The sequence below is a fragment of the Euprymna scolopes genome, chromosome 8 (assembly GCF_053919585.1).
Source record: "Euprymna scolopes isolate OS-2025 chromosome 8, ASM5391958v1, whole genome shotgun sequence".
Taxonomy (NCBI): domain Eukaryota; kingdom Metazoa; phylum Mollusca; class Cephalopoda; order Sepiida; family Sepiolidae; genus Euprymna; species Euprymna scolopes.
This window is the reverse complement of record NC_136489.1, coordinates 92,505,833-92,522,571: the sequence shown is the minus strand read 5'-3', so window position 1 is coordinate 92,522,571 and position 16,739 is coordinate 92,505,833. Positions and strand designations below refer to the sequence as shown.

At 32.2% G+C, this 16,739-nt stretch overlaps 1 protein-coding gene across 2 annotated transcripts in view; it reads left to right on the top strand.

Moving 5' to 3' along the window:
* Positions 1-16,739, top strand: part of LOC145283632 (xaa-Pro aminopeptidase 1-like) — a 102,178-nt gene that overhangs the window by 46,264 nt on the left and 39,175 nt on the right. For both annotated transcript variants that reach the window (XM_080132584.1, XM_080132585.1), the window contains exons 11-14: positions 8,829-8,873; positions 10,935-11,021; positions 11,522-11,572; positions 12,984-13,042. In XM_080132584.1, coding sequence (XP_079988710.1) covers positions 8,829-8,873; positions 10,935-11,021; positions 11,522-11,572; positions 12,984-13,042 — 242 coding nt within the window. The remainder of the gene's footprint in view (positions 1-8,828; positions 8,874-10,934; positions 11,022-11,521; positions 11,573-12,983; positions 13,043-16,739) is intronic.

Sequence of the window (16,739 nt, the reverse complement as noted above, 5' to 3'; positions counted from 1 at the left end):
TTAATTATTATTTTTTTTTTGTTTACTTGCCTCCCCACAAAGACGGAGTTGGACATGAGGTTGGTTAAAAATTTTTGGGGAAACCAGCTCCCCAAAAGGAGTACTCTGATCAATAACAAAAATAAAAATTGTATCAGTAATGAAGGATTTCTCCTCCATTAACCAAGACCAAAAAAAGGGGGGGAATTTAAGTCACTGGAATGCTGAGACTGATACTACACTCAGAAATTCATGTTGAAGCAATGGTTGCCTAATCACTAACTGTATTAATGTTTTTATGTATTAATTTCGAAAAGCTGTTGAAACAGTTTATGATTTAAGCATTACTTTATTTCAAGTACATTTTAAACAGTGGAATGGGGATATAAAGTCAGTCCCGAAAATTACTTAAACCGTTTACAATTTAAACATTACTTTATTTAATGTATATTTTTAACAGTGGGGTGGGGAATATGAAGTCGGTCCCGGAAATGGCTGCAACCATTTACGTTTTGGACATTACTTTATTTAATGTATATTTTAAACAGTAGGATGAGAGATAAGAAGTAGGTCCCGGGAATGGCTGAAAAAGTTTACGATTTAAACATTACTTTATTTCATGTATATTTTTAACAGTGGGGTGCGGGATATGAAGTAGTCCCGGTAATGGCTGAAACAGTTTACTATTTAGACATTACATTATTCCATGTATATTTTTAGCAGTGGGTTGGGGGATATGAAGTCAGTCCCGGAAATGGCTGAAACAGTTTACGATTAAAACATTACTTTATTTCATGTATATTTTTTAACTGTGGGGTGGCGGACATGAAGTCAGACCTGGGATTGAATGTGATAAGTGCAAATATATACTAGCAGAAAGTGTCGTCCAGTATTGAATGAGGTGGAAAACATATAGTAGCAGAATACCCAGCATCGCCCAGGATCGAATTAGATAGGTGAAAAATATATACTAGCAGAATATGCGGCGTCACCCGGGATTGGATAAGATAGGTGAAACATGTATCCTATGAGAATACCCGGAATTGATTGATGTGTTTGTAATTAAATAATCATCCCAGGCAATATATCACAGTTATTATTTAAGTAAGGGGGGGCAACATAGTGGGTTTAAGTTATGAAAATTATTGTCAAAATTAGTCACATGGCCAAGAATTATGAAAAATGATGAAATGTGAGTTATTTGATTGGTGTTCTTGTAATGAAATAATAATCCCGGACAATATATCAAAGTTCTTATATTAGTAGGAGGGGGGGGGCGTCTGGATTTTTAATTATAAAAAATGATTGCCGAGATGAGTAACATATCCAAGAATTATGAAAAATGATGAAATGTGAGTTATTTGATTGATGTGTTTGTAATGAAATAAGCAGCCCAGCAAATATATCAAAGTTATTATTTTAGTAAGGAGAAGGCTATAAGCTGTGTTAAATTATTGTTGAAATTAGTAACAAATCCAAAAAATTATTGTTGAAATTAGTAACAAATCCAAAAATTATGAAAAATGATAATATGTGATTTAATGAATTAGTGTGTTTGCAATGAAATAATGAGACCAGACAAAATATCAAAGTTATTATTTTAGTAAGGGGGCGATGATGTGGGTTTAAACAATGAAAAAAGATTGTCGACATCAGTAGTGGTGGGACGATTAATCGGAATCGGAATCGTTAATCGTAAGAATCATGTATTTTGGGAGGTATCGGAATCGGAGTCGCATCGTTAAAAAATACCTTTATTTTCCGATTCCTTCATTACGATTCTTTTAGTCTGATGTTGAAAAAAAGAAAAAAAATTCCTGATATTTCTAACCGCAAGAGAGAAATGTAGCATGTTATAAAAAGAAACCAAAGAAATTCATTATTAACAGGGTAATGCTTAGTGCCCCTCCCTTACAAGGTTCATTCATTCAGATCTATTGTAATCAAAACTACAAAAGAGTTAACTTGAAAAGGAGTATGCAGGGCTCTACATTGCGAGTAAAAATAAAAAAAACGTTTTTTTTTTTTTTTTACTGACAAATCATTTTGAAATGCTTTTTCAACTTATATTTTCTTAAAATAAAACGAGCAAAGTCAAATTATTTAAACAGTAAAAGGTTTTATATAACAATATACTTTTTTTTCTTTTTTTAAAAGAAGGCTTTTGAAAGAAATATCTCTAAAATGAAATTGATCACGTATTATTTCCCAAAGTTTTGACAGTAGTCGGCTTCTTTTGAAGTTTAAAAAAAATCGACCCCATACCTATCTCTTCCAAACCTAAAGTTATTAAATAACCCCTTCGTTAATTTAAGGGTAATTAATTCAATTCAGTCAAGTTTTTTTTTTTTTAATTTCATTGAAATAAAATCCATTATTTTTTTTTTCTCCAGAAAGATAAAACCCTGAATTTGATTATATTAAAAGCAGAATAATATAATCTTTTTTCTAGAATTTTAAATTGAAAATTAAGTGTTTTGCGCAGTTTTTTGCCGAACGAAAAAGAAATTAATATATATATTTTTAAAAGGTTTTGTAATCAATTAATTTTTATGTCTAAATAATATTTACGATTAATTAAATAATTTTTTTTTTATTACATTTTCACCCCAAACAAGGCACATTGCCACTGAGGTGTAGGGGGCTACTATCAGGGTCAGCAACTACGGGGGCACTATGTAGGGATTTGGGCAGCAAGATGTCGGTTCACGTTGCACTTGAACTTCTGCATGTCAGTACAGTTAGGGAAGCATGATCCTGGAATGGAATTCCAGAGTCTAGCGGTTCTGGGGAAGAAACTACTGGAGTAGAAGGATCTTTTGCATCTAGGGATCTTTACTGTGTGGGGGTGGGATTTAGCTGCCTGTCGGGTTTGTCGAGGGTGTCTGCGACGTGGGGGCACAAGTGTCTGCAGTTCGTCAGAGCACTCACCATTAAAATACTTGTAGAAGAAGCAGAGGGATGCAACGTTTCGTCGATGGGACAGAGGCTAAAGCTTAGATGCCAGTTAAGGGCCTATCAGATTGGCGACTCTTTTTTGAACCTTGTCTAGGAGCGAGAGACTAGTAGTAGACGCACCAGCCCAGATGTGACAACAATACTCCATACATGGGCGAATGCTGGCCTTATAGAGATACAGGATACTTTCAGGTGTCAGTAGTTTTCTTACACGGTAGAAAGAGCCTACCTTTTAGCAGCGGCCCTGGCAATGTTTTCAATATAATTATTCCAGCTCATTTTTCCTGTGAACGTTAGGCCAAGCAGTTTGAAAGTTTGAATGTTCTCTCAGACAGGGAGTCACTGGCCATTGCTATTGGTGGCAGAGAAGGTTTCTTGTAGTTATTGAAGGAAACCAGTTTGGTTTTGGCAGCATTGAATGTGACCATCCATTTATGTCCCCATTCCACTACAGATTGGAGGTCATCCTCTAGTGTTTTTCCCATTTTTTTTTAGATATGTGTTCATTTGTTTTCCTGTCATGCCTTTTATAGAGTGTAGTGTGATCAGCATATATACCCATCTCAGAGGCAGTTTTGTCGGGGAGGTCATTAATAAATATCAGGAACAATAGAGGTCCAAGAATAGACTCCTGAGGCACTCCCGCATTTATATCACACTGTTTAGATGTTCGACCGTCGTGGACAACCTGGATTTTTCTCTTATCTAAGAAGGATTCAATTATGCTAAGTATTCTACCAGTGATACCGTATGATTTAATTTTCCTGAGGAGACCCTTGTGCCATACCCTGTCGAAAGCCTTAGATATATCTAGAGCTACCGCTCTGCCCTCCCCTGCTTTATTCAGTGAATGGTATATACGTTCAGAGATTACAGTGAGAATGTCTGCTGTGGAACGGGCTTGTCTAAATCCATATTGTTGGTCAGTCAGATGTTTAGCGTCTGTAAGGTGCCGGACTAGAGCATGGTTAATTATGGTCTCAAATATTTTGGCGAAAAGTGGGAGGAGGCTAATGGGGCGATAATTTGATGGGTCAGTTCTTTTGCCAGAATTCTTGAATATTGGTACCACAGAAGCGGTTTTCCAACAGCCCGGAAAGCATGATTCATTAAGGCATTTGTTGAAGAGTTTGGAGAGGACTGGAGCTACTTCGGCTGAGCACTTTTTTAATAGCACAGCTGGGATGAGATCAGGTCCGCATGCTTTGGAAGTGTCAAGATTTATTATGATAGCATGTACCTGAGCAGGGGTGATTTTTAGATCGTCTAGCGTGGCGTCTGTCCGCAAAGGAAAGTCAGGCAGGGGGTGGTTGGTAGGGTCCAGTGTGGAGTTCGAGGCAAACCGGCTGGCAAGCATATTAGCTTTGTCAGTTGCTGAGCAAACAACCTCGTGATTTCATTTTAAAAAGTATTTATAAATAGAATTTTACTTAAGACTTATAGTTTAGCAATATTGAACCGCGTCAACCAAAAAAAAAAATTCAAAAGAAAATGCATATTTGCATTTCATTATGTAAACTTTTATACATTGGTTTCAAAAATTAAATTCTATAAGTTTTTTTTTGTTAACTACCGGTTGGTACAATTTACCGCCCCATCCCTTTATATTTTTTTCTTTTTGTCTTTTTTAGCGGATTATTTTCAATTAATTATCCAAATAAGTGACTAGCTTTAAAACAAAATTTAATAGTAAATTATTTGTTTACAGATAAACTGAATTGTCTAATATGGTCCAAAGTCCAAAAAAAGTCTTGCATGGAAACTTTTTGAAGTTGATGAAGATGATGAGTTGAAAGCCATTTGCAAAGTCTGTCAAATTAAAATATCGCGAGGAATAAAACCATCTAACATGACCACAACCAACATGTTAAAACATTTAACTATGAAGCCTCCAAATAAATTGAAGGAGCAAAACAAAAAAGAAAAGGAAGAAAAAATTACCAACTAGTCACTCAGAGCAGTTTTATTAGTGAGGGTCGAAATTGCAGTGTCTTTTTTTTTTTTGCCTACGTCACCATCTAGGTGTCACTATTTTTTTTAACCCTCCTTAACTTCAAAGAGTAAATACAATATATACAACTAAAAAATAATTTTTAAAAATGCTGATTCTATTCATGAAAAATTCTTTTAACTAGAAATTAAAACTTAGGTAACAGCAACAGGAGCACTGGTTAACTACTGAACCACGTGGAAAGGTGTGGGGCGGAGAGGAAAAAAGGTAATAAATTATGATAACCGTCTTTGAAAGGCACTAAACTCCTAAAATTTACTTCTTTAAAATTTTAGGCGGTACTCCCCGGCGATTTTAAAGCACTCTCTCTCTCTCTCTGCAACAACAAAAAAACAAAAAAACAAAAGATTTAATTTTTAAGTTTGGGAAAGATATATTTATTATAACCGAATTCCTGTATGAAGGCTGGATCTACTTTATTGGACGTTAATTTGTGAGATAAGTAATTTTTCAATGTTTGATATGTTTTTAAAGTTTCAATTATCAATTAAATTTTTTTAATTGCGTTTATTTTTCAATTTATTTAAAAAAAAAAACAGGGTTTTAAATGTATTTTTCAAGGTAACAAGCTTCGAAAGAAGTCTAATAAAAAAAAATCACTTAATTTTTAATTTCGACAACCCTGAGAATTTAATTATTAAAAAAAATATTGAAATGTGACATTTTTTTATTTAACATTTCTATTAGTTCAATTAATTTTCTTTCAATAATTCATTTCACTCAACAAACTTCACCATTTTTTTGTTTTGTTTTTTTTTTAATCTTTTTCTGTAATTTTGGTAATTATGTTTGCTCAATTTTATCTAGTATTTCATTTGTTTTTTATAGTGGTATCATTTTTATATGTGTTCCTTTGATATACCCTATTTCAAAATTAGTTTGGCTAAACTTATTCTTCACGTTAGAAACAACGTGTAAAAGCAATGGAAAAGTAAGAAAAAATAATAGGTGTTAACTACTCCTTGTGAATTATGGAGGTCTGAAGGACTGCCGTCACAAATACAACTATCATTAGCCAAACAAAAAATCGTTTTTGAAATTCCTTTAATTGTAACTTTTCGCTATACCTACCTTTTGGTATAAAACACAAAAACTTTCGATTAATGGTATTTCTCATATATGGTCGTTAACTTTGGAAAGGTTATTTTGTATCTACGGCGCCATGTCACGTGGTATATTGTTTTTTTTTTCATTACGCACGTTCATTTATAAATTATTAAATTAAATATTTATCTTTTTTATATTTAATTAGTATATATTTTCTTTCTCTTCCGCTATATTTTTTTTTATTTAATTCATTAAATCTGTTAATTATGAGGACCAAAATATTGAATCGTGTGTATTTATTCTCTAATTTTCTTGTTTTTGTTCTGTTATATAAATTCTATTTTATTTGTTTTTTCTCTGAAGGATAAATTCTATTTTCTTTGAGTTTTTTTTCTGTATTCCAATTAAGTAAAATAATTTTTTTCTAAAATAAATTTTGCTAATTTTTCCGTTTAGTTTACTATAAAATAATTTTATTTAAACCAAAACACGACAGTGTAGACATAAAATATCTCTTCCAAAGTTAGGGAACATATTTGGGAACTACCGACCATAAGTATAAAACTACCTGGTATATTTCAAAACAATAATTCCCTAGGAATCGGAATCGTACTTGGTATCGGAATCGTTAATCAATATTTTCCTGGAATCGGAATCGTATAAAAATTAGGAATCGTCCCAACACTAGACATCAGTAACATATCCAAGAATTATGAAAAATGACGAAATTAAAGTTAATTGATTAGTGTGTTTTAAATGAAATAATCATCCCAGAAAATATATCAAAGTTATTATTTTATTAATTAGTTATTAATTTGAGCAAAAAATATAAAAAAGTGATTGTCGAAATTAGTCAAGTATCTGAGAATTATGAAAATTATGAAATGTAAATTAATAAATAGTTGTGCTTTTTATGAAATAATCGGCCCAGACAATATATCAAAGTTATGTTTTAGTAAAAGAGGGTGATGAGGATGGTTTACATTATAAAAAATATTGTTGAAATTAGTAAGATATCCAAGAATAACGAAAAATGGTGAAATGTAAGTTAACTGATCAGTATGTTTATAATAAAATAATCAGCCCAGACAATGCATCAATATTATTATTTAAGTAAGGGGAAAGGCAATAAGGAGGGCTAAAATTATGAAAAATTATTGTCGAAATTAGTAACATATCTAAGAATTATGAAAATGATGAAATGTTAGTTGATTGATTGGTGTGTTTGTAATGAAATAATCAGCTCAGACACTATATCAAAGTTATTATTTTAGTAAGAGAGGGCAATAGGGATGGTTTTAATTACAAAAAATTATGGTCGAAATTAGTAACATATCTAAGAATTATGAAAAAGGATGAAAAGCGAGTTTATTGATTGGTGTGTTTATAATAAAATAAATCAGTCCAGACAATATATCAAAGTTATTATGTTAGTAAGAGAGGGCGATAAAAATTGTTTTAATTATGAAAAATGATTATCGAAATGAGTAACATATCCAAGAATTATGAAAAATGATGAAATGGAGGTTAATTGATTGGTTTGTTTGAAATGAAATAAGCAGCCCAGCAAATATATCAAAGTTATTATTTTAGTAAGGTTGGGCGATAATGTTGCTTAAAAATATTAAAATAATATTGTCGAAATTAGTAACATATCTAAGAATGAAAAATGATGAAATGTGAGTTAATTGATGTGTGTTTGTAATGAAATAATCAGCCTATACAATATATCAAAGTTATTATTTTAGTAAGGTATGCGAAATGGTGAGTTATAAATGATAAAAAATTATTGACATAATTAGTACCATATCCAAGAATTTATTACATATGAAAAATGCTGCTGTGGAATTTCCACAGGTCCTGCTAGTAATAATAAATACGACAACTGCATGAATTAAAATATAATAGTTAAGTGTATCTTAGAGGTGGGTTGCTAGTAATATATATTTTTGAATAAGTGATTAAAGAAAAAAATGATACTTTGTCAATTTTTTTAAAGTATTACCAAATCAAATTTCTACTGTTCATTTATAATACTTTACCAGGGATTTTATGCAACAGTAATTCTAAGCTCAAATATAAATAAAATTTATGCTGTTCATTTATAATACTTCACCAGGGATTTTATGCAAAAATAGTTCTAAGCTCAAATATAAATAAAATTTATGCTGTTCATTTATAATACTTCACCAGGGATTTTATGCAACAATAATTCTAAGCTCAAATATAAAAACAAAAGTAAAATACTCAGTATCATATATTTTTACTATAAAATATAAACAGAATGAAAACAAATAATTGCTATATCAATTTATGATTTATTTTTCACTAATAGGGCTACTTGGCATTGCTCAAGGCCAAGGTGTAACATATTCCTTTTAAAATTTCTCTCTATTTTTCCTCCTTCCTTGTTGAATCCGAACCCTCTTCCCAATCCTTTCTTTCTCCTTCACCCAACCTATTCCTCTCTAGATAGACATGCACACAGAGTAATACAGTCAGGAAAACAGGAAACAAGAAGGTAATTCCAAAGTCTAGCAGTCCGAGGGAAGAAACTATTAGAGTAGAAGACTTTCTAGCATTTCGGGGCCTTAACAGTGAAGGAGTTGAATTTTGCTGCTTGTTGGGTTAGTTGAAAGTATGTATGTCGAGGGGGCACAAGTGGAACAAGTATGTCGGAGCACATTTCATTAAAGTATTTGTAAAATGATTGTTAATCACAATTATTCTTGTATTGCTATTTGGCTGATAAAGTCTGTAAATTTTACTATAAAATGTGCATTTTTTGTTATTGTTTATTTTTACACTTACTATATTTTTGTTTTTGTTTCAGATTAGCAGTGACAGTGCATATGGATTTGCTTCTTCCTTGCAGCATGTAAGTTTTATTTTTAATATATGAGGATATTCCAAAAGTAAAGACTCCTATTTTAGTTTCTTTTTAATTAGAGATCGGACACTTATCATGGAAATAAAAATAGAGTAAAGAAAGACTTGCAACCTATCTTATGTGAGGGAAGAAAAGAGGATATCCTCTAATAGATTTCAAATTTCAAAATAGGTTTTGTACTCTGTCAAGACTGGAGTGACACTTCCCTTATGTGGCCAAACTTTCACAAAAAACATTTGTTTAGCTGAAACCACTATCAATAATTTCTCCCACACTTTATTTATGCCTAAACCTGTGCCTAAACTTAAACGTAGATTCCATGAACAAAGCTTCTTTCTTAGAACTGTATGCCTGTAGAACTGTTTTCTGTTTGCCAGCTGACTACAATATGGTCATCTTCAAGTCCAATATAAACAAGTTCTTGATGAGCTGTCCCTTTAAGTAATCCAATTAACCAAATTTCCACTACTAACAATTACTACAATATTGTTCCATTGATTACTTATTAACCCTTATTCCCAAGGACCTCCGGGCCTTGATAAGTATTCCATCTTAAGATATTTTGCTGTTTCTACATTATTGGGATGAGATTTTGTAGTCGATAAATGGAGTTTTAGATAAAAAACAATGGTTTCTACTGATTTTTTTTTTGTCAATTCTAATAAGTTACAATGGTAGCTTCCAAATTATGCAGTTGATATTAATTGAATATTACTGAATTATTAAAAAAAACAACTTTAATCGTGCTGGCAGGTGTAAATTTTCCACCATCTTGTTTTAAATCAAAACGGAAAATTACCTCCCATTTGAATTCTCCTGTGTTTTCCGATCATTTTCATCAAATTCTATTTTTTGTCTTTAATAAATAATTTTCTACCTTATCCATTTTTGTAATTTTTGGATATAATCATTTAAAAAATATGAAGAATCCGTAGATACCATTGTTTTTGTGTGAAATTCAGTATTATGATTTCTGAAATTTTGTCCCAATAGTGTAGAAGTATCAATATTTTTTTACTTTTCTATAGATAGAGGATTGGGTCAGATAAAAATGATACAACCATCTTTCTAGTGATCTTAGCCACAAGTTTGATGTAAGTCTTCCATTTTAGGTCTGGAGTGAAGGTCGGTTTTAGAAGCTTATCCAAACATGAGGTTTCTTCAAGTAGAGAGCCATTCATTTCAAGTTGAGCAAACACACTATATAGGGATTCAGTGGAGATTCTGCTTTGGATCTAGGTAGGATGGTAAATAAAGTAGAGCACCAGGTTGGGATATTTGGTTACCTCTCCCTTAACAACCTCTCCAGAAATAAGAGGTCAAAATCAGCCTTGAAATGGCTATAATTTACTATTAACCTGTAAAAACTGAAAAATTTGATTGTTAAATAATCATGTTACTTATTGCCCTGATGGATGGTTAATTATGCCGCACTTTCAACTAAAAATTTTCAGGGTTAAATTCAACACACTACTGTCAAAATTCACTACTACAAGTTCGAAGTGCTGCTTTCCAAAAATTCATTACTCTTGTTGAAACTTGCAACCGCAACATCCAAATCCAAATCAAGTGAGTCTCTGAAAAATAAGGCTTTTTATTTAAGCCAGAAGCATCTCATTTGCTTATAGGGTGACAAAATCGCCAGCATATAAAGAGAAGTAACACCATTTTTTTCTTTTCTTCATTCTTTTTGTCTGCACTGGACACTACAGGCTGCACAAAAACAGGTTTGTATCAATTTTAAGGCATTTAATCACACTTAATTAATAATAAAAAAAAAAAACTAGTTGATCAAATTACATGGTTTTTGGAATATGATATTTTTGTTTCATGATGAGTGCGTAGATTTTTCTATGTCTTTTTTTTTAATTTGGTTAACTCTGGACTTGCATCATAAATTGTTTAAATGTGAGACTAGGTAATGTGTTGTGTACATCTGCCAAATTTCTTTTTAAGGGGTAATAACTTTTTTATTTTGTTTCTCTTGAAATGTTCAAATGTTATTGACAGTCACAGTTGAGTCTATTTGTTTTCCTTTCTACTTATCAGGAGAAAATTTTGAATAAATTAACACCTATTGCACTCATGAAAGCTGTAAAAAATGCAACTGAAATTGCAGGCATGTGTGATGCACATGTAAGTATAATCTTTGGATAATTATTGGATTAGCCATAAGGTGTGTTTGTTATTGTTTTTTAGGAAGGATGAAGCCAAACACTAAGTTTAGAAACACATTTCCATGCTTAGTTTTTAGAATGTCTCTGATTATCAAATAGCAATCTTGTTCAATTACAGCTCTCACCGGTTCACTTTTGATCATCTTTGGCTAACCGGAGGAAATATTTATTAATTGATGCCTAATAACTATTATTACAATTTCACAGAAGGCTTCCACCTTCTCTTTGGTCTCTAAATGAAACTAAATATAGCTCACATTTAGACACCTAACTCCTAATGCCTGTGTTCCAAAATGCATAATGATCAGTTAATTAGTTTAAGAGTGAATCCTGCATGTACAGAATTTTTTTAAAGTAAGTTTTTTGAAATACGAGATAGAACAATTACAACAAACTTCCCGTTATGTCAAGTGAAATTTTATTTTCTGTTAATTAAATAAATTGTTTATACTTTTTCAGCTGAAAGATGCTGTTTGTTTGAGTGAATATTTTGCTTGGTTAGAAGAAGAGGTAAGTAGAAAAGATAATGGATACCTTTATTATTTGCTATTACAACCACATATGTGTCTGTGTATTAGTGATGAACGTTTTAATACAGTTACCAATTCCAATTCTGATTCTTTAAAAAATTCTAAATGTCTAATTAGAGATTTAATGCTTTTTTTTTTTTAAATGTGGAAATTCGGTAAAACCCTGTATAGTGTTCATATATATATTTTGCAAAACATAAAAAACACATTTGGAAGAGGAGGAACATATATTATAATAGTAGATATTTCTAAATATTTTTCTCAAATGTTTTCCTTGTAATAGTTTGAAAATTTGTGAGACAAGATTTGGTGTTTTTTTTTTAAAACAAAGCTGAATTGCATTTGTTTGTAGTTAGTGCTATTTGAAATTTTCATAAACCATTAAAAAAAATCAATGATTAATATGCAAAATAAGAAAATAGTGTATGAACAGAATAGTTAACAAATACAGTTTCCATATCAAGAATAAATTTCTACATAATAATGTTACTAATTAGAAAACCATTCTTAACATCGAGAAGGGGGACTCTGTTAACTATTCTTTGCTTTCCCTCTATGAAAGAATGTTTATTTCCTCCAAATATAAAGACTTGATCAGTTATTAGATTGATTTGCTTTACTGTGAAAGAAAAACAAGATATAGATAGTAATAATAATATTATTAATAATGATAATGATAGCTTTATAGGTTAACACCTTTAACTAAATCACTCTCCGCAAATGAGATTACATTTTTTAGATGCTTATATGACTGAAAATAATTTTTTTTTTAGAATTTGGAGTAAGAAATCAGTTTCTTATATAAATTTAACATAAAATAACCATCAGTTCCAGCCAACCTTTTTTTACAGACATTCACAAATTTTTTTACCATTAATCTTATCTAATATAGTCACTTGAAAATCAAAAATTGGACAAAATACTGATAGAAAATGACATTTTTGCACAATTGACATTTATTGGATGTTCTTTTACCAGCATTTTGTTTTCAATTGTAAGCGTTTATCAAGGAGTTTTTGTGCAGGCAATTTTTGGTTCTATCATTTTTGGAGATCATATGCACATGTAAAACTGATGATTAAATTAAACAGAATTTATCTTTTTAAATAATATATTTAAAAAATCGTTCATTATTATTTATTTTAATCTTAATTTTTTTTCATGTCCAAAAAGGTAAAACAAGGAAAAATATTTGTAGAAACAAAATGAAAACAATAAATACTTGTTGGCAAGGTTGATTAGAATATTATTTTTAACAATAAAATTGCAATAAATACATAAAAAATGAAATTATTAATTTTTTATCATTCAACCTTGCAATCCTGTCATTGCAGCAAATTTATCCCAATTCATGAAATGAAATTTTTAGTTGCATTTTTATTTTATTTTAGGTTCCAAAAGGAAATATTACAGAAATAAAAGCTGCAGACAAACTTGAAGAAATCAAAAGGTTAATTAAAAATTTTAGGCACCTCTACGGACGGCAGCCATTGTTAGGAGATGATAACTCCAATTTCTTCTTGGTCAAATAACATGGTAAATAAATAACAAACAAAAATATTTTTTTCTGAACAGAAAAATATTTGAAAACCAAAACATTTATTGTATAAAAATGTATCAATATATAATTGTAAAAATATTTAAAAGTTTGCGTAAGAAAATATTTCAATAAAACAATTTTGTAATGAAAGCAGCATTGGATTTTTATAAAGTAAAATTATTTATTTTTTTCGCACAAATAAATAATTTAAATTTAAATTAAACATTTTTCGAATTAAAGCAACTTTGAAGAGTCAACAACAAATTAATAATTTAAATGAAACATTTTTTCGAATTAAAGCAACATTGGATTTTTCCGAAACATTTTTTGAAATGAAGTAAAATTGTCCCCTGTTCTTTGACCAAGAAGCGCCACATGGCGACAGTTTAGTGAAACACGTCAATAAAGATGGCTGCCATCTGCATATTGCAAAAGTGCCAAATTTTCTTTTTAATGAAGAATTTTTGTTTTACTTTTTTGGTATTATTATATTTTTTTCAGCCACTGTTGATATGTAATTATAAGGTTATTAAATATTTTCTTAAAGGAATAACTCTAGCAAGATTTGAAGTTTTAAATTATTTACATATGTTTATATTTTTTAAACATTTAAATTTGATAAATTTATCATGTAGCTAAAACTTATTAATATTCTCTAATTTTCTCTTGAAATATATTAAAAAATATATATATATATATTCTAAAATTGTAATTTCTCTAAAATGTAGATGTTAAGTAGTTTTTTTTAAAGGAGAAAATGTTTAATTAGATTTTTTTTTTTTATTGCATTTTCACCGCTGACAAGACATAGTGTCACTTTGATGTAGAGGACTACTATTTGGAACATAATTGCAAGGATATGATGTCGGGAGTTTTGCAACAAAATGTCTGTTTACTTGAAAAGAAGAGAGAAAGACAAAAAAGAGAACCTACAAGCAAGAGAGAATACTGTCCACTCCTGCTATCCCCACCATTCTTACTACGTACTATAACTGCAGCATCTGCCAATGTAGCTACAAATCTAAAATTGGACCATTTAACTAGCATCAGACAAGGTCAAACTATTTGCCAAGAACTTTGCTGCTAATTCTACCCTATGCGACGAAGGCCATCAGCTCCCTGTATTTCCTCCTATAACAGACAACACGCTATGCAACATACAAATATCTGTGCATGAGGTCGCCAAGCTAATCAAGAACCTTGATTCCAGTAAAGCAACTGGCCCAGACGGCATTCCAGTTATAGTGCTGAAAAAGCTCCAACCAGAACTTGCTCCCATACTTACAAAACTGTTTAAACATTGCCTTAAGGAGAAGTGCTTTCCAACATCCTGGAAAACCTCATCAGTATGCCATGTATTTAAGAATTCAGGTGAAAAGTCATCTCCCTCTCAGTACAGACCAATAAGTCTCCAGTGTGTCATGAGGAAGTTGTTGGAATCCATATTAAATAAAGAAATAGTCAACCACCTCAGCAGAAACAACCTTATTAGTGACATGCAATATGATTTCCGCTCTGCAAGATCTACAGCAGATGTGCTAACGGTTATATCTCATAGGATTAGTGAATCTCTTGACAAAGGCTTCCTTTCCAGGGCAATTGCTCTCGACATATCGAAGGCCTTCGATAAGGTATGGCATAAGGGCCTACTTCACAAAATTTCCAGCTACGGTATCACTGGTAATGTTTTCTCAATCATTAAATCATTTCTCTCTGATAGGTTCATAAGAGTAGTGGTTGATGGGCAGAAATCAGAGGCCCACAGTATTAATGCTGGAGTCCCTCAGGGGTCAATCCTGGGCCCAACTCTCTTCCTGATCTACATCAATGATCTCCCAAAACACATACTTAAATCATTCGTTGACATCTATGCTGGTGACACGACCATCTATAGCAACACATCAAAGACCATAAATGACAAGGTTCTCTCTAATTTTCTCTTCTGATCTTGAGCGCATGGTACAGTGAGGGAGGAGGTGGCTGGTTACTTTTAATGCATCTAAAACCAAACTCCCATATTTACATCATCAACGCTCTGATCCCCATCTGGCATCAATTGAAATGGATGGCTCTCGTCTTGGAGAAGCTCCATGTTTTGACAAGCCTTTGGGTTTGACCTTTACTCCTGATCTGAAATGGAACACGTACATCAGATCTGTTGCCAAGGACGCTGGGAAAATGGTGGAATCCTTCTACCGCTCCAGAAGATATCTCACTACTGATGCAATTCTCTATCTGTATAAAAGTCAAGTACATCCAAGGATGGAGTACTGCTGCCACATCTGGGCAGGAGCTGCTAAAAACAGCCTATCCTGCCTTGACAGAGTACAAAATAGACTTCGTAGCTTAGTAGGGGATGCCCTTTTCTCTTCCCTGCAGCCTCTCTCCCACAGAAGAGACGTTACGAGCCTGTCTTTGTTTTATCGTTACTTCCATGGCAAGTGCTCGTCTGAGCTCCAATCTCTCATCCCCCCCTCGCCAATCTTTAACGAGAAACACCCGTCTGGCTGAAACTACTGTCAATAATTTCCCCCACTTTTTATCTGTGCCTAAATCCAAACATAGATTCCATGAGGAGAGCTTCTTTCTCAGAAGTGCACGACTGTGGAACTCTCTTCTGTTTGCCTGTTTCCCACCTGACTACAACTTGGATGTCTTCAAGTCCAACATAAACGAATTCGTGACAAACCGCCCTCTTAAGTAAGACACTCTATCAAATCTCCAATACTAATGATTACTACAATACTATCTCATTGATTACTGTATACGCAATAACCCTTATCCCTGAGTGGCCTCTGGGCCTTGATAAGTGGTGACCTCCATGTAAAAAAACAAAAAAAAAACAGACTAGGTGCAGAATGTCATTGAAAATGAAATTTGATATAAAGGGTACTGAGATTTGGGAAAATCTTTGTAATCCGTTTTCGGCCAGAAATTTGGCTGTTAAGGGGTCAAAATTCAACAATTCGACCTTTGAGAACTCTACCAGATTCCTCCGCCAATTTTGCGTATAAACACTTGAAATTTTAGATATAAATTCCTTGGACATGGATCTAACTTAATAACTTGATTTGAGCATAAAACAATAAATGTTAAAGCGTCATAATAGAGGTCAAAGTTAAAAAAAACTTTGACCTGCAGTTTCTCCCAAATTACTCAGACAATTTCTGGTCTAAAAATTTGAAATTTGGCATAAAGGGTGTTCAGAGATAGGGCAAGCTTTTTAATCAGTTTGCGTTGAAAATTTGAGCTACTAATATATGAATGTATGTGTGTATGTTTGCATGTCTGCCTAAAACTTTCAACAGTATCGTTTTGAAGCTCGACCCTTCAGACGACAAATACCGAAAAATTGGCTAAAAACATTAATTTCTTCACCCTCAACTGGGCACTTTTCAACAGGAAGGGGTCGCTATTTTCGAAAGTCATCCCCTCTTTTTGATTGTCTAGCCTTAATTTAAACCTATATCACTTCCGGTTTGTTGGTGGTCGTAACAGCAAAGATGTCACGTTTTTTTCCTGTTCTTTTCCTCCTTCGCAGTACGGGTTCGAGCCTGCCTTCCTACTACCACATTTTTTTTTGCTCAACACACATCTCCAAACACCG